Genomic DNA, 17,476 nt, shown 5'->3' on the forward strand with positions numbered 1-17,476 from the left:
CCTCTTTCTGTTGTCCATGCTTAGTGTGACACACACAGAAACACAATGCAAAGACTAAGTTTGCAAAGACTTTTTATCTGCTTTCAGGTGTGATTTTTATATTGCCCACACCTGTTACTGGCCCCAGGTGAGTTTAAATGAGCATCACATGCTTGAAACAATCTTATTTTCCCACAATTTTGAAAGGGTGCCAATAATTTTGTCCAGACCATTTTTGTAGTTTGGTGGACATTATGTCCAATTTGCTTTTTTTCCTCCCTTTTTTGGTTTAGTTCCAATTCACACAAAGGGAATAAACACGTGTACAGCAAAACATGTGTTACTGCAATCCTTTTCTGTAATAAATACTTTATTTTCTAGAAAAATTTCAAGGGTGCCAACATTTACAGCCATGACTGTAGATAGATAGGAGATAGATAGGAGATAGATAGACAAACAGACAGCCAGACAGATAGATAGGATAGATAGATATACAACAAGATGTAGCAGCACTCTCTAAGGTGGAAATCAGAATACAAAAATTAAAAAAGTTTTACTGGAGCACTCCAATAATCGTGAAAAAATGTGCACAAATGTATTCCATCATAATGTGTTCTGCAATGTTTCCACTCACTTCTGAGTCTTTATCAAGTGCTTGCCCATTTATTCCACCATTATTTATGTGCGGAAGTGAAACCTTTCTGATTGAGATAGATTGATAAATAATTAATTAAGGATAGTTGCCTCTCATTATTGTGTAATAGATCTTGATGTTGTCTGTAGATCCCTTAGAGCTGTAGAAATTTCACATCCCCTTTAACCCCTTAATGACGCAGGACGTAAATGTACGTCCTGGTGCGGTGGTACTTAACACACCAGGATGTTCATTTATGTCCTATACATGACCGCGAGCATCGGAGCAATGCTCGGGTCATGCGCGGCAGGTCCCGGCTGCTGATTTCAGCCTGGGACCCGCCGGTAATGTCCGCCATTAACCTCACAGATGCCTTGATCAATACAGATCACAGCATCTGCAGCGCTGCCGCAGCGATCCGATCTTCCAGAATGGAAGACGGAGGTCCCCTCACCTGCCTCCGCTGCCTTCCACGGGTCTTCTGCTCTGGTCTGAGATTGAGCAGACCAGAGCAGAAGAAGACTTATAACACCGATCAGTGCTATGCCCTATGCATAGCACTCAACAGTATTAGCAATCGAATGATTGCTATAAATAGTCCCCTATGGGGACTATTAAAGTGTAAAAAAAAAAAAGTTGAAAAAGGTGAAAAATCCCCTCCCCCAATAAAAATTTAAATTGTCCCATTTTCCACATTTCACCCCCAAAAAATGTAAAAAAAAAATGTCATAAACATATTTGGTATCACTGCGTGCGTATGTATCCAAAATATTAAAATATAGCGTTAATGATACCGTACGGTGAACAGCATGATTGTAAAAAAAGTAAAAGTAAAAAATTGCTGCTTTTTTTATAACATTTTATTCCACAAAAAAATGATAAAAAATCTATTAAAAGTTTTATATATGCAAATATGGTAACAATAAAAAGTACAGATCACGGCGCAAAAAATGAGCCCTCATACAGTTACTTACAGAAAAAATGGAAAAGTTATAGGTCTTCAAAATAGAGGGATTTTAAAGGTACTAATTTGGTTAAAGAGTTAGCAATTTTTTTTTTGCGCAACAGTAATAGAAAAGTATGTTATCATGGGTATCATTTTAATCATATTGACACAAGGAATAAAGAACACACGTCATGTTTACCATAAATTATACGGTGTGAAGACGAAACCTTCCAAAATTTGCTAAATTTTGGTTTTCTTTTTAATTTACCCACACAAATAGTATTTTTTTGGTTGCGTCATACATTTTATGGTAAAGTGAGTCATGGCATTACAATGGACAACTGGTTGCGCAAAAAACAACCCTCATACTAGTCTGTGGATGAAAATGTAAAAGAGTTATGAATTTTTGAAGGCGAGGAGGAAAAAACAAAACGTAAAAATAAAATTTTAAAGCCAAAATGGGCTGAGTCCTTAAGGGGTTAAACAATTTCCTCCATGATGGATTGGATGTGATGGTTACTCACGCCCTGCAGCTTTACTAGTCTCTGGATATCACTATGAATTAACGTTACTCTCAGAGATAGAAACATTTAAATGTGTTCTGCCCTTAATGTCACAGTCCTCATATATAACATGTATGTGCAGGAATAAAGAGACCTGTAGCATCATTAAGGCCATTGCACTAATTTTTTTTGGACAGCCAGTGCCATAAGAATATGATTTAGGGCCTATTCACATGGCAGAGTTTCCATTTGCGAAATTCTTCCTCAAATTAAAGCCCATAGACTTCTATGGGATTCCCCACTCCCATTCACACTGCTGAATTTCTGCTTGTGGAATTCCGCAAGCATAAATTCAGAAGTATAAGGCTGGGTTCACACTGTGAAATTTCTGGGCAGAATTTCTGCCAGAGATCAAGCTGGCGGCACTAGGACTGCACGGACTGCATTGCCTTCTCCATAGATGTCAATGCATTTCTGAGCAGATCTCCCAAATGATCCACCCAGAAATGCATTGCCATCTATGAGGACTGCAATGTAGTCTATGCGGTTTTAGTGCCACCAGCTAAATCTCTGGCAGAAATTCTGCCCAGAGATTCTGTAGTGCGAACCTAGCCTAAATGGGAGTTGGGAATCCCATAGAAGTCTATGGGCTTTAATTAGAAGCGGAATTCCATAGAAGTCTATGGGCTTTAATTTGAGGCGGAATTCCCCAAGCGGAAATTCAGAAGTGTAAATGGGAGTGCGGAATCCAATAGAAGTCTATGGGGTTTAATTAGAAGCGGAATTCCATAGAAGTCTATGGGCTTTAATTTGAGGCGGAATTCCCCAAGCGGAAATTCAGAAGTGTAAATGGGAGTGCGGAATCCAATAGAAGTCTATGGGCTTTAATTAGAAGCGGAATTCCATAGATGTCTATGGGCTTTAATTTGAGGCGGAATTCCCCAAGCGGAAATTCTGAAGTGTAAATGGGAGTGCGGAATCCAATAGAAGTCTATGGGCTTTAATTTGAGGCAAAATTCCGCAATCGGAAATTCTGCCATGTGAATAGACCCTAAGGCTAGGTTCACACTGTGGAATTTCTGGGCAGAATTTCTTCCGGAGATCAAGCCGGCGGCATTAGGACCGCATGGACTGCATTGCTGTCCCCATAGATGGCAATTCATTTCTGAGCAGATCTCCCAAAAGATCCACCCAGAAATGCATTGCAGTCTATGGGGGCAGCAATGCAGTCTGCTCGGTCCTAGCGCCGCCGGCTCGATCTCCGGCAGAAATTCTGCCCAGAAATTCTGCAGTGTGAACCCAGCCTAAAAGAGGACCTTCGCCATACTATTACAGCATTATGATTGTGCGAGCATTTCCACTGTGCCCACATGGTCAGGAGCAGGTATGATACATAGCTGTAGTCCTGCTCTGACAAGATCAAAGAAACCTCTGATTTAACCCCTTGTGTTCGGAAATCACAGCAGATGGTGGTTGACAAAAGCTAAGGAATGATAAATTCCCCCCACTTGTGTGCTTAGTAAGTATACATGCAAGTATAGTATTATGTAACGTCATAAACTAATTAAATGCACACAATGATGGACATTTATCAACGGGTTTAGTCAGGTTTTTTTTACTATAATTGTCGCAAAATTGTCGCAACTGCGACTATGTGTGTTTTCGTGTGACAATTTGCATGAAGAACAAGAAAAGCAAGAAAATTCAAACTTGCTTACGTAGTAAATTTTTCAAAATGGATTTGCTTTAGTCGGGTATTTATTAACTGCGACAGTCGCAACTGCGCAAAAAACAGTCGCAACAAGGTAAAAAATGTACTAAATTTACTCCAGCTCAAACATGGAGCAGAAAAAGCTACTACCAAAGTAAAACATGGAAAAATTGCTTACGTGAAAGAAAATGATCAACAGGCTGAAACCAGTTGATAAATAAGTCACACATAAGCAAAAAAAAATAGTAAGGAAAAAATTACTAAAAAAAAGAATACATAAGCAAACATTGATAAATGTCCCTTTATGAGATTAAGAAATATAAAGATTTATTACAACTACCTGTGAAAAAAGTAACATATCAAAGGAAACCATAAAAGAGCCTTTTATAGAAATCCATGACATTATTTATGGTGCTTTGTGAATTGCATACACATTTATAAAATAACTTTTTTTTTTGCATTTCTGTAAAAATATAAATTAATGAAATTAATGATAACTATTTAGTATTATAAATTTAACCAAAAATATTACCAAAGACAAAAGATTTGGTCCTCAGAACAAGCAAGTCATGTGATCTTAAAGTAAAAAAAAAGTTATGACCGCCAAAATGCATAGATTAAAAGAAAAACATTTTTAAACAGATTTTTAAAGGGATTTTCCCATCATGTTAAGCTACCCCCCCTCAATGGGAAATCTGATTAAGACCAAAATATTAGTGTTTTTTTAAAAAGGCTTAACAACTGTTCAACCCTTGAACCAAAATGTAAGCCGATATAGAAACATTCACTAGAAGATGCCAGAAGGGGCGTACTGATAGTACGAGTCCATACTGAATATGATGGTACAGGTGAGGAAACCAGACTAGTCTAAAGTGGGTTTTGCTTACTAAAGTGACAACGTATAGGAATATAGAAATGTCTGTGCAGCTCAACAAAAATAGATTATGTAATAGAGAACCGAGGTTAACTGTAAAGCACACAATACCCTGGGTGCTATTAACTATAGTATGTAGAAAATCAGAAAACAATACAGTCCTCAATACAGTCCTCAAGTGACAACGTGGTTAACTCGCTCTAGTGGTGTGTGTGCTGATATGCTATTTGTAAATTGTTCTTAAAGCATACCCAGGGGTGTAGCTATAAAGGTAGCAGAGGAAGCAGCCTCACCGGGGCCCTGGTACCTAAAGGGGCCCCAAAGCACATCTACCCCATAAGAGACCAGTATTATAATTGGCATATGGGGCCCTGTTTTAGATTTTGCATCGGGGCCCAGAAGCTACAAGCTATGCCTCTGAGCATACCTGTTATTTCAGGTAATTTTTCCAGATATGCTCTCATGTGTACACACATAGCACTTTTTCTGGCCATTATATAACATGTATATAGAATTTTTTTTACAATTTCTCCCCTCTGCAGCCCCCAGCTGTAAATATTTTATTAAAATTTTAAAAATAATAAAAAATTGTTACAGAAATAAACATACCATATCTGACTAGAACATAACAGTATGATGAATCAGAAGACCAATCATAAAAGCACCGACACCATAACGTAAAACACAGGTCCATCCCCGCATTCATTCTTCCACACAAACAAAAATTATACACAATTTTTACAAGACATTTTTGCAAAACCCAAAACCAGAATGAACAATATACAAATCAAGACAAACTAAATTACATCACTTTTTCTTTTTGTTCTCCATGAGCTAGTGGATGGAGACTCACTGCTATGATGTCTCCCATACAATGTGAACATAGAGGACAGGATCCTGCGCCCTATATCTCTATAGTGCACATCAGTCTGGCAAATTCACAGACACAAAATATGTCACTTGTTTTTTAAATTGAGCTGTAGTTAAAGTGTACCTGTCGTCAACAAAAACTTTTTATATAATGTAGATAATACCATTACATGTATATTTGTAATATACATTGGTTAAATAATGTGTATATTTTTCTCCCTACAGCTATTGTTTTTGTGTCTCTATGAGGAGTCCAAATACAGGAAGTGATGGTGGACAAGCAGGGCTCTGCACACTGAGGCTCTATGACACGCCCCTGGCTCACACAGCAGGATGATTGACAAGCCAGGAGTCTGCAAAGATCCCTGCTTCTCCTGCCCTCACTTCCTGTATTTGGACTCCTCATAGACACATACAGGCAATAGCTGCAGGGACAGCATTTTTTCACCCAAAAATATACACATTTTTTAATCAATGTATATTACAAACATACATATAATGGTATTATCTACATGATATCAAAAGTTTTTGTTCGGGACAGATACACTTTAATCTTGCAACTCAATATGTCCTTTGATTTTTTTTTACCTATTGGAGGCAGTTTCGCTGTTAGTCAATAGGTGGCACTAGACAACAAATTAATTTCTTTTAGTAGGAACGCTAGTTTGCATACTTTTTCCTCAGGGAGCATTGCATGGCCTAAAAAACTCCCTAAGCCTGCATGGAGATCTCTCCAAGGAGACGCATTACACCATTAGACCCAAATGTGCTGTATGAAAATCACTGGCAGCGCAAAGATGACAGACTACACCTATGTCACCTTCTCACATGTATCTCTGACATATCAGAATCATATCAGTCATATTGATTGGATTCCCCTTTAGGAAATCAGGCTTATTTACCTCAGAGCAATATGAAATGTATTTTTTTTCTAAGAGTAGGAAACACATTCCTATAAAAAGTCGCAGTTTCTTCCTGAGAATTTCACCTTCGGGGGTTCGATGAGAGGGTGTTGAGCATCGGCATTTTCAAAGCATTTCATGTATCCAGTGTTCTGCATTTATATGGAAGCGGCAGAGAATTAGGTCAATTCATTTACGTTGTAATTATTAGATATTCTCACCCGCTCCTGGGGGATTAGGATGCTAGAATGGCATCTTGGGGGTTACAGCTGCCTAGTGCCCCAATTAATAATGCCGAGAAGTTGCCTTTATTTTCAGGAATGGAAATCATCTTCTTTATCTAATGTAAGGATTTTGCTCCTCTATGTTATTCTTACAGATGGCAGAGGCCAGAGGTGTCCCAAGGGGTTTGTATGATGGACCTGTACATGACGTCACAATAACTGCAATAACAGCTGCACCAACGTCAAACTCAAGGACAGCAGCCTGCCCAGGAAAGGTCCAGATGCCAGTCCGAAACTTGCATCAGTCCGGGTTCAGTTTGTCAGGTGATTTATTTATTTATTTATTTTTTTTAAGCTAAAAAAAAATTAGGATATTGAGTTAAAAGTTGTTTTCTATGATTACAACTTTGATGGCCTATCTTTAACATACCCAAGTTAAAGGGGTACTCCGGTGTAAAACTTTTTTTCTTTTAAATCAACTGGTGCCAGAAAGTTAAATAGATTTGTAAATGACTTCTATAAAAAAAATCGTAATCCTTCCAGTACTTATTAGCTGCTGAATACTACAGAGGAAATTATTTTCTTTTTGGAACACCGTGCTCTCTGCTGACATCATGACCACAGTGCTCTCTGCTGACATTTCTGTCCATTTTAGGAACTGCCCAGAGCAGCATGTTTGCTATGGGGATTTTCTCCTACTCTGGACAGCTCTTAAAATGGACAGAGATGTCAGCAGAGAGCACTGTGGTCATGATGACAGCAGAGAGCACTGTGTTCCAAAAAGAAAATAATGTCCTGTGTAGTATTCAGCAGCTAATAAGTATTGTAAGGATTAAGATTTTTTAATAGAAGTAATTTACAAATCTGTTTAACTTTCTGGCACCAGTTGATAAAAAAAACTAAAAAGTTTTCCACCAGAGTACCCCTTTAAAGCAAACCCACGAAAGCACAAAATCCTTCTTATTGTGTTTTTTTTTTTTTTTTTTTTAACCGAAATTCCCTCTAATAGTTTACCAAGTAGATCCCCCTCTATGTGGCTTTGATGCCTCCACACAGATCTTAGGTCTTTCTGCACAGAATTTAAATGGGCAATGCCATTTGCAATAACTTTTTATACAATACAGACATGTAACATTATATGTATATTTTTAATATAGTTCAAAATGGTTAAAATGGTTTAAAATTTGTATATTTTTGGGTGAAAAAATGCTGTCTTGTCCCTGCACCTATTGTTTGTGGGTAAAATACAGGAAATGTGGGCAGGCAAGCAGGGCTCTGTGCAGGCTCCTGTCTTGTCAATCAGCCTGCTGTGTGAGCCGGGAGCATGTCACAGAGCCTCAGTGCACAGAGCCCTGCTTGTCCCGCCCACACTGCTTGTATATTCTTCCGGCCAACACATACAGGCAATAGTTGCAGGGACAGCAGTTTTAAAGGGGTACTCTGTTTCTAAACATCTTATCCCTATCTCCTATCCATAGGATAGGTGATAAGTGTCACGCTCTAGGACCCCCGCAACCTCCAGCCCAGCACCCCAGTAGTCTGCATGTACGAAGCGATCTCCGCTGATGCCGGACTACTTGCAACCACAGCCCAAAGCTGTATCCCTATGGGAGTCTTTTCCATAGACCTAAATGGAGGGGCGTGGCTAACACGGCTGCTCCAAAGCCTAGCACTATCTGTGTTCTGAACATAAATGTTCAAAATGCCAGGGTGCTTGGCTGGAGATCTCGGGGGGTCCCAGCAGCCAGACCCCACAGATTCAGACACCTTATATATGTCTATGATAATAAGTCTAGGACCGGAGTACCCCTTTATCAATGTATATTACAGATATACATAAAATGTAATTATCTAAATTATATAAAACGTTTTTGCAAATGACAGTGCCCATTTACCGCTTAGATGAACCCCAGAATGATTACATGCCCTCCATGCGATGCCTTAGACCTAGATGTCACTTAAATGGGGAACTCTGGTGGAAACAAGTGAAAAACAAATTTTTTCTAAATCTACTGGTGTCAGAAAGTTAAACAGATTTGTAAATTACTTCCATTTAAAAATCTTAACCTTTCCAGTACTTATAATCTGATGTATACTACAGATAAACTAAAGAGAAATTTGTGAAGTTCTTTCCAGTCTGGATATCTTTCCAGTCTGACCCCAGTGCTCTCTGCTGACACCTCTGTCCTTGTCAGGAACTGTCCAGATTAGAAGGAAATCCTCATAGAAAACCTCTCTTGCTCTGGACAGTTCCTGTCACGGACAGAGGTGTCAGCAGAGAGCACTGTGGTCAGACTGGAAAGAACTTCACAAATATCTCTGTAGTATATCTGTAGTATAACGCAGCTGATAAGTATTGGAAGGATTAAGATTTTTAAATGGAAGTAATTTACAAATCTGTTTAACTTTCTGGCACCAGTTGATCTGAAAAAAATAAATAAATAAAATTCATCGGAGTACCCTTTTAAGGGTACAGCGGATTGGAAAAATGGATGAGATTTCCAAAACTGCAACCAAATAATACAGGAAACTGACCTTAAAGGGGTTATCCAAGAAAAAAAACGTTTTTATATATATATCTCAACTGGCTCCAGAAAGTTAAACAGATTTGTAAATTACTTCTATTAAAAAAATCTTAATCCTCTCAGTACTTGTGAGCTGCTGAAGTTGAGTTGTTCTTTTCTGTCTAAGTGCTCTCTGATGACACGTGTCTCGGGAACCGCCCAGTTTAGAAGCAAATCCCCATAGCAAACCTCTTCTACTCTGTGCAGTTCCCGAGACAAGCAGAGATGTCAGCAGAGAGCACTGTTGCCAGACAGAAAACAACAACTCAACTTCAGCAGCTGATAATTATTGAAACGATTAAGATTTTTTAATAGAAGTCATTTACAAATCTGTTTAACTCTCTAGAGCCAGTTGATATATATATTAAAAACAAGTTTTTTCCTGGAATACCCCTTTAACCTCTTAAGGACCCAGGGCGTATGGATACGCCCTCACACCCTGGGCCTTAAGGACCCAGGGCGTATCCATATGCCCTGGTGTTTTCCGGTCCCTGCCACGCGCCGGGCAGAGATCAGAAGCAGATGCCTGCTGAAAGGCTTTAGCAGGCATCCAGGGCAAACGCCGAGGGGGGCCATGATCGCCGCAAATCGCGCCCCTGGGATCTGCGGCGATACCGGGCTGATCGGGTCTCTGAGACCCGACCGCCCGGTAATTTTGCATGATCCCGGTTGTCACAGACAGCCAGGACCATGCTGGAGTATAGGAGCGAGGAGGCAAGCCTGCCACCTCCTCCTACCCCCTGCGATTCCTCGGTTAGCTAACCGACCAATCGCAGGGGTGGGGGGGTTTCTTCCTCCCGCCCTGCCCGGCCCCTGGAAGTCCGGAGAGAACAGGAGGAAGACCGGAGCACGCGACGGGGGAGTGCTGGGGCCCAGCCCCGGTACTTATCCCTGAAGACCCGGATCCCGGCGGCGGAGGCAGCGGCGGTGGCGACAGGTGAGTTGATCTTCGGCGGCGCCGCAGGACCTTTGCAGCAGTCCAGACTGCTTCATCTGGTCCCCTTACACTACAACTCCCAGCATGCCCAGACAGCCCTTGGCATCTGGGCATGCTGGGAGTTGCAGTTTTGCAACATCTGGAGGTCCACAGTTTGGAGACCACTGTGCCCTTCCAGATGTTACAAAACTACACATCCTCAGCATGCCCTTACTTTCCAGGCATGCTGGGAGTTGTAGTTCTGTAACATCTGGCCCTTCAGATGTTGCAGAACTACAACTCCCAGCATGCCTGGACAGTTTTGGCATACTGGGAGTTGTAGTTTTGCAACATCTGGAAGGGCACAGATTGGGAACCACTGTATTAGTGGTCTGCAAACTGTAGTCCTCCAGATGTTGCAAAACTACAACTCCAAGCATGCTGGGAGTTGTAGTTCGGCAACATCTGGCTCTAAAGATGTTGCCGAACTACTACTTCCAGCATGCCTGAGAATGTTTGGGAGTTGTGGTTTCGCAAAAACTGGAGGCACAATGGTTGGGAAACATTGTCTGTTTCCTAACTCAGTGTTTCCCAACCCGTGCGCCTCCAGCTGTTGCAAAACTATAACTACCAGCATGCACCGATAGACTGTGCATGCTGGGAGTTGTAGTTTTGCAACAGCTGGAGCCCCCCCCCCCCCCCCCCCTGTGAATGTACAGGGTACATTCACATGGGCAGGGGGCTTACAGTGAGTATCAGGCTGCAAGTTTGCCAGGCAGAAAATTTTGCGCGGCAGCTCAAACTCGCAGCGGGAAACTCGCTGTAATCCCCCGCCCGTTTGACTGTACCCTAAAAACACTACACTACACTACACTAACACAAAATAAAATAAAATGTAAAAAACACTACATATACACATACCCCTACACAGCCCCCCCTCCCCAATAAAAATTAAAAACGTTTGGTACGCCACTGTTTCCAAAATGGAGCCTCCAGCTGTTGCAAAACAACAACTCCCAGTATTGCCGGACAGCCGTTGACTGTCCTAGCATGCTGGGAGTTTTGCATCAGCTGGAGGCACCCTGTTTGGGAATCACTGCCGTAGAATACCCCTATGTCCACCCCTATGCAAATCCCTAATTCAGGCCTCAAATGCGCATGGCGCTCTCTCACTTTGGAGCCCTGTCGTATTTCAAGGCAACAGTTTAGGGCCACATATGGGGTATCGCCGTACTCGGGAGAAATTGCCTAACAAATTTTGGGGGGCTTTTTCTCCTTTCACCCCTTATGAAAAGGTGAAGTTGGGGTCTACACCAGCATGTTAGTGTAAAAAAATAAATTTTTTACACTAACATGCTGGTGTTGTTCTATACTTTTCATTTTGACAAGAGGTAAAAGGGGAAAAAAGCCCCCCAAAATTTGTAATGCAACTTCTCCCGACTACGGAGATACCCCATATGTGGACGCAAAGTGCTCTGGGGGCGCACAACAAGGCCCAGAAGGTAGAGTGCACCATGTACATTTGAGGTGATTTGCACAGGGGTGTGGCTGATTGCTACAGCGGTTTTGACAAACGCAAAAAAAAAAAAAACTCCACATGTGACCCCATTTCGGAAACTACACCCCTCACGGAATGTAATGAGGGGTGAAGTGAGAATTTACCCCCCCACTGGTGTCTGACAGATCTTTGGAACAGTGGGCTGTGCAAATGAAAAATTTTGTACAGCCCACTGTTCCAAAGATCTGACATACACCAGTGGGGGGTAAATGCTCACTGTACCCCTTGTTACATTCCTCAAGGGGTCTAGTTTCCAAAATGGTATGCCATGTAGGGGTTATTTTGCTGCCCTGGCACCATAGGGGCTTCCTAAATGTGGCATGCCCCCCGAGCAAAATTTGCTCTCAACATCTGGAAGGGCACAGATTGGGAACCACTGTATTAGTGGTCTGCAAACTGTAGTCCTCCAGATGTTGCAAAACTACAACTCCAAGCATGCTGGGAGTTGTAGTTCGGCAACATCTGGCTCTAAAGATGTTGCCGAACTACTACTTCCAGCATGCCTGAGAATGTTTGGGAGTTGTGGTTTCGCAAAAACTGGAGGCACAATGGTTGGGAAACATTGTCTGTTTCCTAACTCAGTGTTTCCCAACCCGTGCGCCTCCAGCTGTTGCAAAACTATAACTACCAGCATGCACCGATAGACTGTGCATGCTGGGAGTTGTAGTTTTGCAACAGCTGGAGCCCCCCCCCCCCCCCCCTGTGAATGTACAGGGTACATTCACATGGGCAGGGGGCTTACAGTGAGTATCAGGCTGCAAGTTTGCCAGGCAGAAAATTTTGCGCGGCAGCTCAAACTCGCAGCGGGAAACTCGCTGTAATCCCCCGCCCGTTTGACTGTACCCTAAAAACACTACACTACACTACACTAACACAAAATAAAATAAAATGTAAAAAACACTACATATACACATACCCCTACACAGCCCCCCCTCCCCAATAAAAATTAAAAACGTTTGGTACGCCACTGTTTCCAAAATGGAGCCTCCAGCTGTTGCAAAACAACAACTCCCAGTATTGCCGGACAGCCGTTGACTGTCCTAGCATGCTGGGAGTTTTGCATCAGCTGGAGGCACCCTGTTTGGGAATCACTGCCGTAGAATACCCCTATGTCCACCCCTATGCAAATCCCTAATTCAGGCCTCAAATGCGCATGGCGCTCTCTCACTTTGGAGCCCTGTCGTATTTCAAGGCAACAGTTTAGGGCCACATATGGGGTATCGCCGTACTCGGGAGAAATTGCCTAACAAATTTTGGGGGGCTTTTTCTCCTTTCACCCCTTATGAAAAGGTGAAGTTGGGGTCTACACCAGCATGTTAGTGTAAAAAAATAAATTTTTTACACTAACATGCTGGTGTTGTTCTATACTTTTCATTTTGACAAGAGGTAAAAGGGGAAAAAAGCCCCCCAAAATTTGTAATGCAACTTCTCCCGACTACGGAGATACCCCATATGTGGACGCAAAGTGCTCTGGGGGCGCACAACAAGGCCCAGAAGGTAGAGTGCACCATGTACATTTGAGGTGATTTGCACAGGGGTGTGGCTGATTGCTACAGCGGTTTTGACAAACGCAAAAAAAAAAAAAACTCCACATGTGACCCCATTTCGGAAACTACACCCCTCACGGAATGTAATGAGGGGTGAAGTGAGAATTTACCCCCCCACTGGTGTCTGACAGATCTTTGGAACAGTGGGCTGTGCAAATGAAAAATTTTGTACAGCCCACTGTTCCAAAGATCTGACATACACCAGTGGGGGGTAAATGCTCACTGTACCCCTTGTTACATTCCTCAAGGGGTCTAGTTTCCAAAATGGTATGCCATGTAGGGGTTATTTTGCTGCCCTGGCACCATAGGGGCTTCCTAAATGTGGCATGCCCCCCGAGCAAAATTTGCTCTCAAAAAGCCAAATATGACTCCTTCTCTTCTGAGCATTGTAGTTTGCCCGTAGTGCACTTCAGGTCAACTTATGGGTTACCTCCATACTCAGAAGAGATGGGGTTACAAATTTTGGGGGGTATTTTCTGCTATTTACCCTTGCAAAAATGTGAAATTTGGGGGGAAACACACATTTTAGTGAAATTTTTTTACATTTTTTTACATATGCAAAAGTCGTGAAACACTCTGGGGTATTAAGGCTCATTTAATTCCTTGTTACGTTCCTCAAGGGGTCTTGTTTCCAAAATGGTATGCCATGTGTTTTTTTTTTTTTTGCTGTTCTGGCACCATAGGGGCTTCCTAAATGCAACATGCCCCCCAAAAACCATTTCAGACAAAAGTACTCTCCAAAATCCCCTTGTCGCTCCTTCGCTTCTGAGCCCTCTACTGCGCCCGCCGAACACTTTACATAGACATATGAGATATGTGCTTACTCGAGAGAAATTGGGCTACAAATATAAGTATAATTTTTCTCCTTTTACCCCTTGTAAAAATTCAAAAATTGGGTCTACAAGAACATGCGAGTGTAAAAAATGAAGATTGTGAATTTTCTCCTTCACTTTGCTGCTATTCCTGTGAAACACCTAAAGGGTTAAAACGCTGACTGAATGTAATTTTGAATACTTTGGAGGGTGCAGTTTTTATAATGGGGTCATTTGTGGGGTATTTCTAAGATGAAGACCCTTCAAATCCACTTCAAACCAGAACTGGTCCCTGAAAAATAGTGAGTTTGGAAATTTTGTGAAAAATTGGAAAATTGCTGCTGAACTTTGAAGCCCTCTGGCGTCTTCCAAAAGTAAAAACTTGTCAATTTTATGATGCAAACATAAAGTAGACATATTGTATATGTGAATCAAAAAAAATGTATTTGGAATATCCATTTTTCTTACAAGCAGAGAGCTTCAAAGTTAGAAAAATGCAAAATTTTCAAATTTTTCATCAAATTTTGGGATTTTTCACCAAGAAAGGATGCAAGTTACCAAAAAATGTTACCACTATGTTAAAGTAGAAAATGTCACGAAAAAACAATCTCAGAATCAGATTGATAACTAAAAGCATTCCAGAGTTATTAATGTTTAAAGTGACAGTGGTCAGATGTTCAAAAAATGGCCGGGTCCTAAGGTGTAAAATGGCCGGGTCCTTAAGAGGTTAAAGGGGTATTCCAGGAAAAAACTTTTTTATATATATCAACTGGCTCCAGAAAGTTAAACAGATTTGTAAATTACATCTATTAAAAAATCTTAATCCTTTCAGTACTTATGAGCTTCTGAAGTTAAGGTTGTTCTTTTCTGTCTAGGTAATCTCTGATGAGACGTGTCTCGGGAACCGCCCAGTTTAGAAGCAAATTCCCATAGCAAACTTCTTCTAAACTGGGCGGTTCCCGAGACACGTGTCATCAGAGAGCACTTAGACAGAAAAGAACAACCTACACTTCAGAAGCTCATAAGTACTGAAAGGATTAAGATTTTTTAATAGAAGTAATTTACAAATCTGTTTAACTTTCTGGAGCCAGTTGATATATAAAAAAAAAGTTTTTTCCTGGATAACCCCTTTAAGTGCAGGTCATTTTAAGTTCTCAGCATGTCCATTGTCATGTTCTGTAGTTCTGCTGCAGATGGGGGAGTCAAGAATCACAGCACATTTTCAGGTGTTGTGGATCCACTGCAAATTCTGCAACCGTAGAGCTAAAATACAGATGTGTCCACTGTTACATTTTCTTCAGTTTATTTAACAATTCAAATGTGTCATGAAATCCATTTAATAATACTACATGCTATCAGAGCTTCTTTATAGAGGCACATACTATATGGGGCGACAGAAGGGGATCTACTATTGTATGGCGGCACAACGTAGGCCCAATATTAGATAGGCGGAACAGGTGAAGCCTTAAAATTTTAGGTTTTCAGAGGCAGTTTAACTACTATATGGGGACACAAAGGTGGCCTAACTATTATACAAGGGCACAGAGGGGGCTTTATAATATATGGTGTCACAGAAGGGAACTTAATATTATATGGAGGCACAGATAGGGGCCTAATACTATGTGGATGCACAGAGGTGGCCTAACTACTATATAGGGGCAAAGAGTTGGTCCAATTACTATATGGGGGCACAAGTTTAGCCTAAATGCTATATGGGGGAACCAAGTGGACACGATATTTGTGTGGGGCAATACACGTGGGATGGTGCTGTAGCTTGGAGACTAAGATAAATATCTGGCAGATTCTGTGAAAACGCACTGTGGATGACAGAAGTCGGCCTGATGGTCTGGATAGAGAAGAAAGGGAAAGTGAATGTCTCTGATCAGAGGAGACGTCACCTATGAGTCAGTGAATGTAACTGTAATCACTTATATAGCCTACAGAGCCTGTGTAGTGCTGGTATCTACCTTTATATGGTCACTATATGGATGAATTATATAGTAGATTTTAATCACAGTATGGTGGTATTATATAGTCACTATGTGGTGTATATGGTAGTGGTCATGGTGTGGCAGAATCCTTTGCTTCTTGTATAATGATATTATTGGTAATTCTGGTCTTGTTATACTGGATTCAACAGCAACAGTATGGGGGTAAGCTGCAGATCCTGGCAGACAGATGATAGGGAGGTAAACTTTTAGGTTTGTCCTTTTTATTACCAGCTGCTGTGGCTCGGCACTGGTAGATACCTATCAGTCATACCCGACTGATTCCCTTTAATGGTGTATTCACATGTACAGTATTCTGCACAGATTTAATGCGTAGGATTTTATGCTGCAGATTTCAATGTATACTAAATGACTGAACACAGCTTCAAATCCTGTTGTCACATCTGGGCTGGGAAGAAGTGCCCACTATTCTCGCCCACTCCCCCTATCCCTGCCTACTTACGTACCCGCCCTAGGTAGCGGGTCCATAACCTCGGTGATGGTCCCTGCTTACAATAAGTGATGGCAGTCCAGTCAAAATAATAAACTATAATGCAGAGGACACAGAATGGAATCACTAAGACTAACAGAATAACGACTAAAACATACACACAATAAGTCACTGTCCATAGTCCGAGTCGATACCAAGAGGTTATTGATAAGCCAATTCGCAAAGCCAGGAGAAGAATCAGAGAGTGGAGCAAAAGGGTCAAAATGCCAGATATAACAGATACCATATAAATGCTAGATAGGAGTACACAGAGCTCTATAGCAGGCAAGGATTGGGAGTAGACTGCTGGCTTATATAGGCCCAGGCCAGGTGCTCACATGAAGGTCAGCTGACCAGTCCAGACAGCTGGGCGTAGGCCAAACCAAAACAAAACTGTCAGAACCGTTTTACCCCATGGGTTCTGACACATGTGCATCAAATCCTGCGCATCAAATCTGTGCAGAATACTGTACGTGTAAATGAACCCTACGGCTAAACCGCTACTCATGGGCCAGTGCTGTGTGCTTTCCCACAGGATAAAATTTGCTAGATGGCCCCTGTTTAAAGCCGTAGGCTTTGTTTTTGTTAAACATCTTTTGTTAAAACCACATTTGAATCCTATTTGGCTCAATGGGCCACTTAACTGGATGTTTCCCCCCAGGCATTAGGCTGCCAGCCCTCCCCTGGCTGTGACTTATAAGGAAGGATGGGTTCTTGCACTACACATGGCTCACTACTGGGGCTGTATTTATGGGCTGGGTAGGAGAAGGGGGTAGAAGAGACCTCCTCTGTAGTATACGGAGTAATGGGGAGACTGGAAATACTAACTCTGCTGGTGGGTCCAGTGCAGCTCCGCATTCATTTCCTATTGTGTGTCAACAAAGGATAACAGAATGACAAGATTTGCGACAATACGATAGGATTACAGTGGTCCCTCAACATATGATATTAATCTGTT

At 41.6% G+C, this 17,476-nt stretch overlaps 1 protein-coding gene across 1 annotated transcript in view; it reads left to right on the top strand.

Annotated features, from left to right (window-relative positions):
* The window catches only part of DPYSL4 (dihydropyrimidinase like 4), a 66,144-nt gene that overhangs the window by 46,646 nt on the left and 2,022 nt on the right, over positions 1-17,476 (top strand). The window contains exon 13 of the mRNA XM_056529022.1: positions 6,799-6,967. Coding sequence (XP_056384997.1) covers positions 6,799-6,967 — 169 coding nt within the window. The remainder of the gene's footprint in view (positions 1-6,798; positions 6,968-17,476) is intronic.

Source organism: Hyla sarda, chromosome 7 (genome assembly GCF_029499605.1).
Source record: "Hyla sarda isolate aHylSar1 chromosome 7, aHylSar1.hap1, whole genome shotgun sequence".
NCBI lineage: Eukaryota > Metazoa > Chordata > Amphibia > Anura > Hylidae > Hyla > Hyla sarda.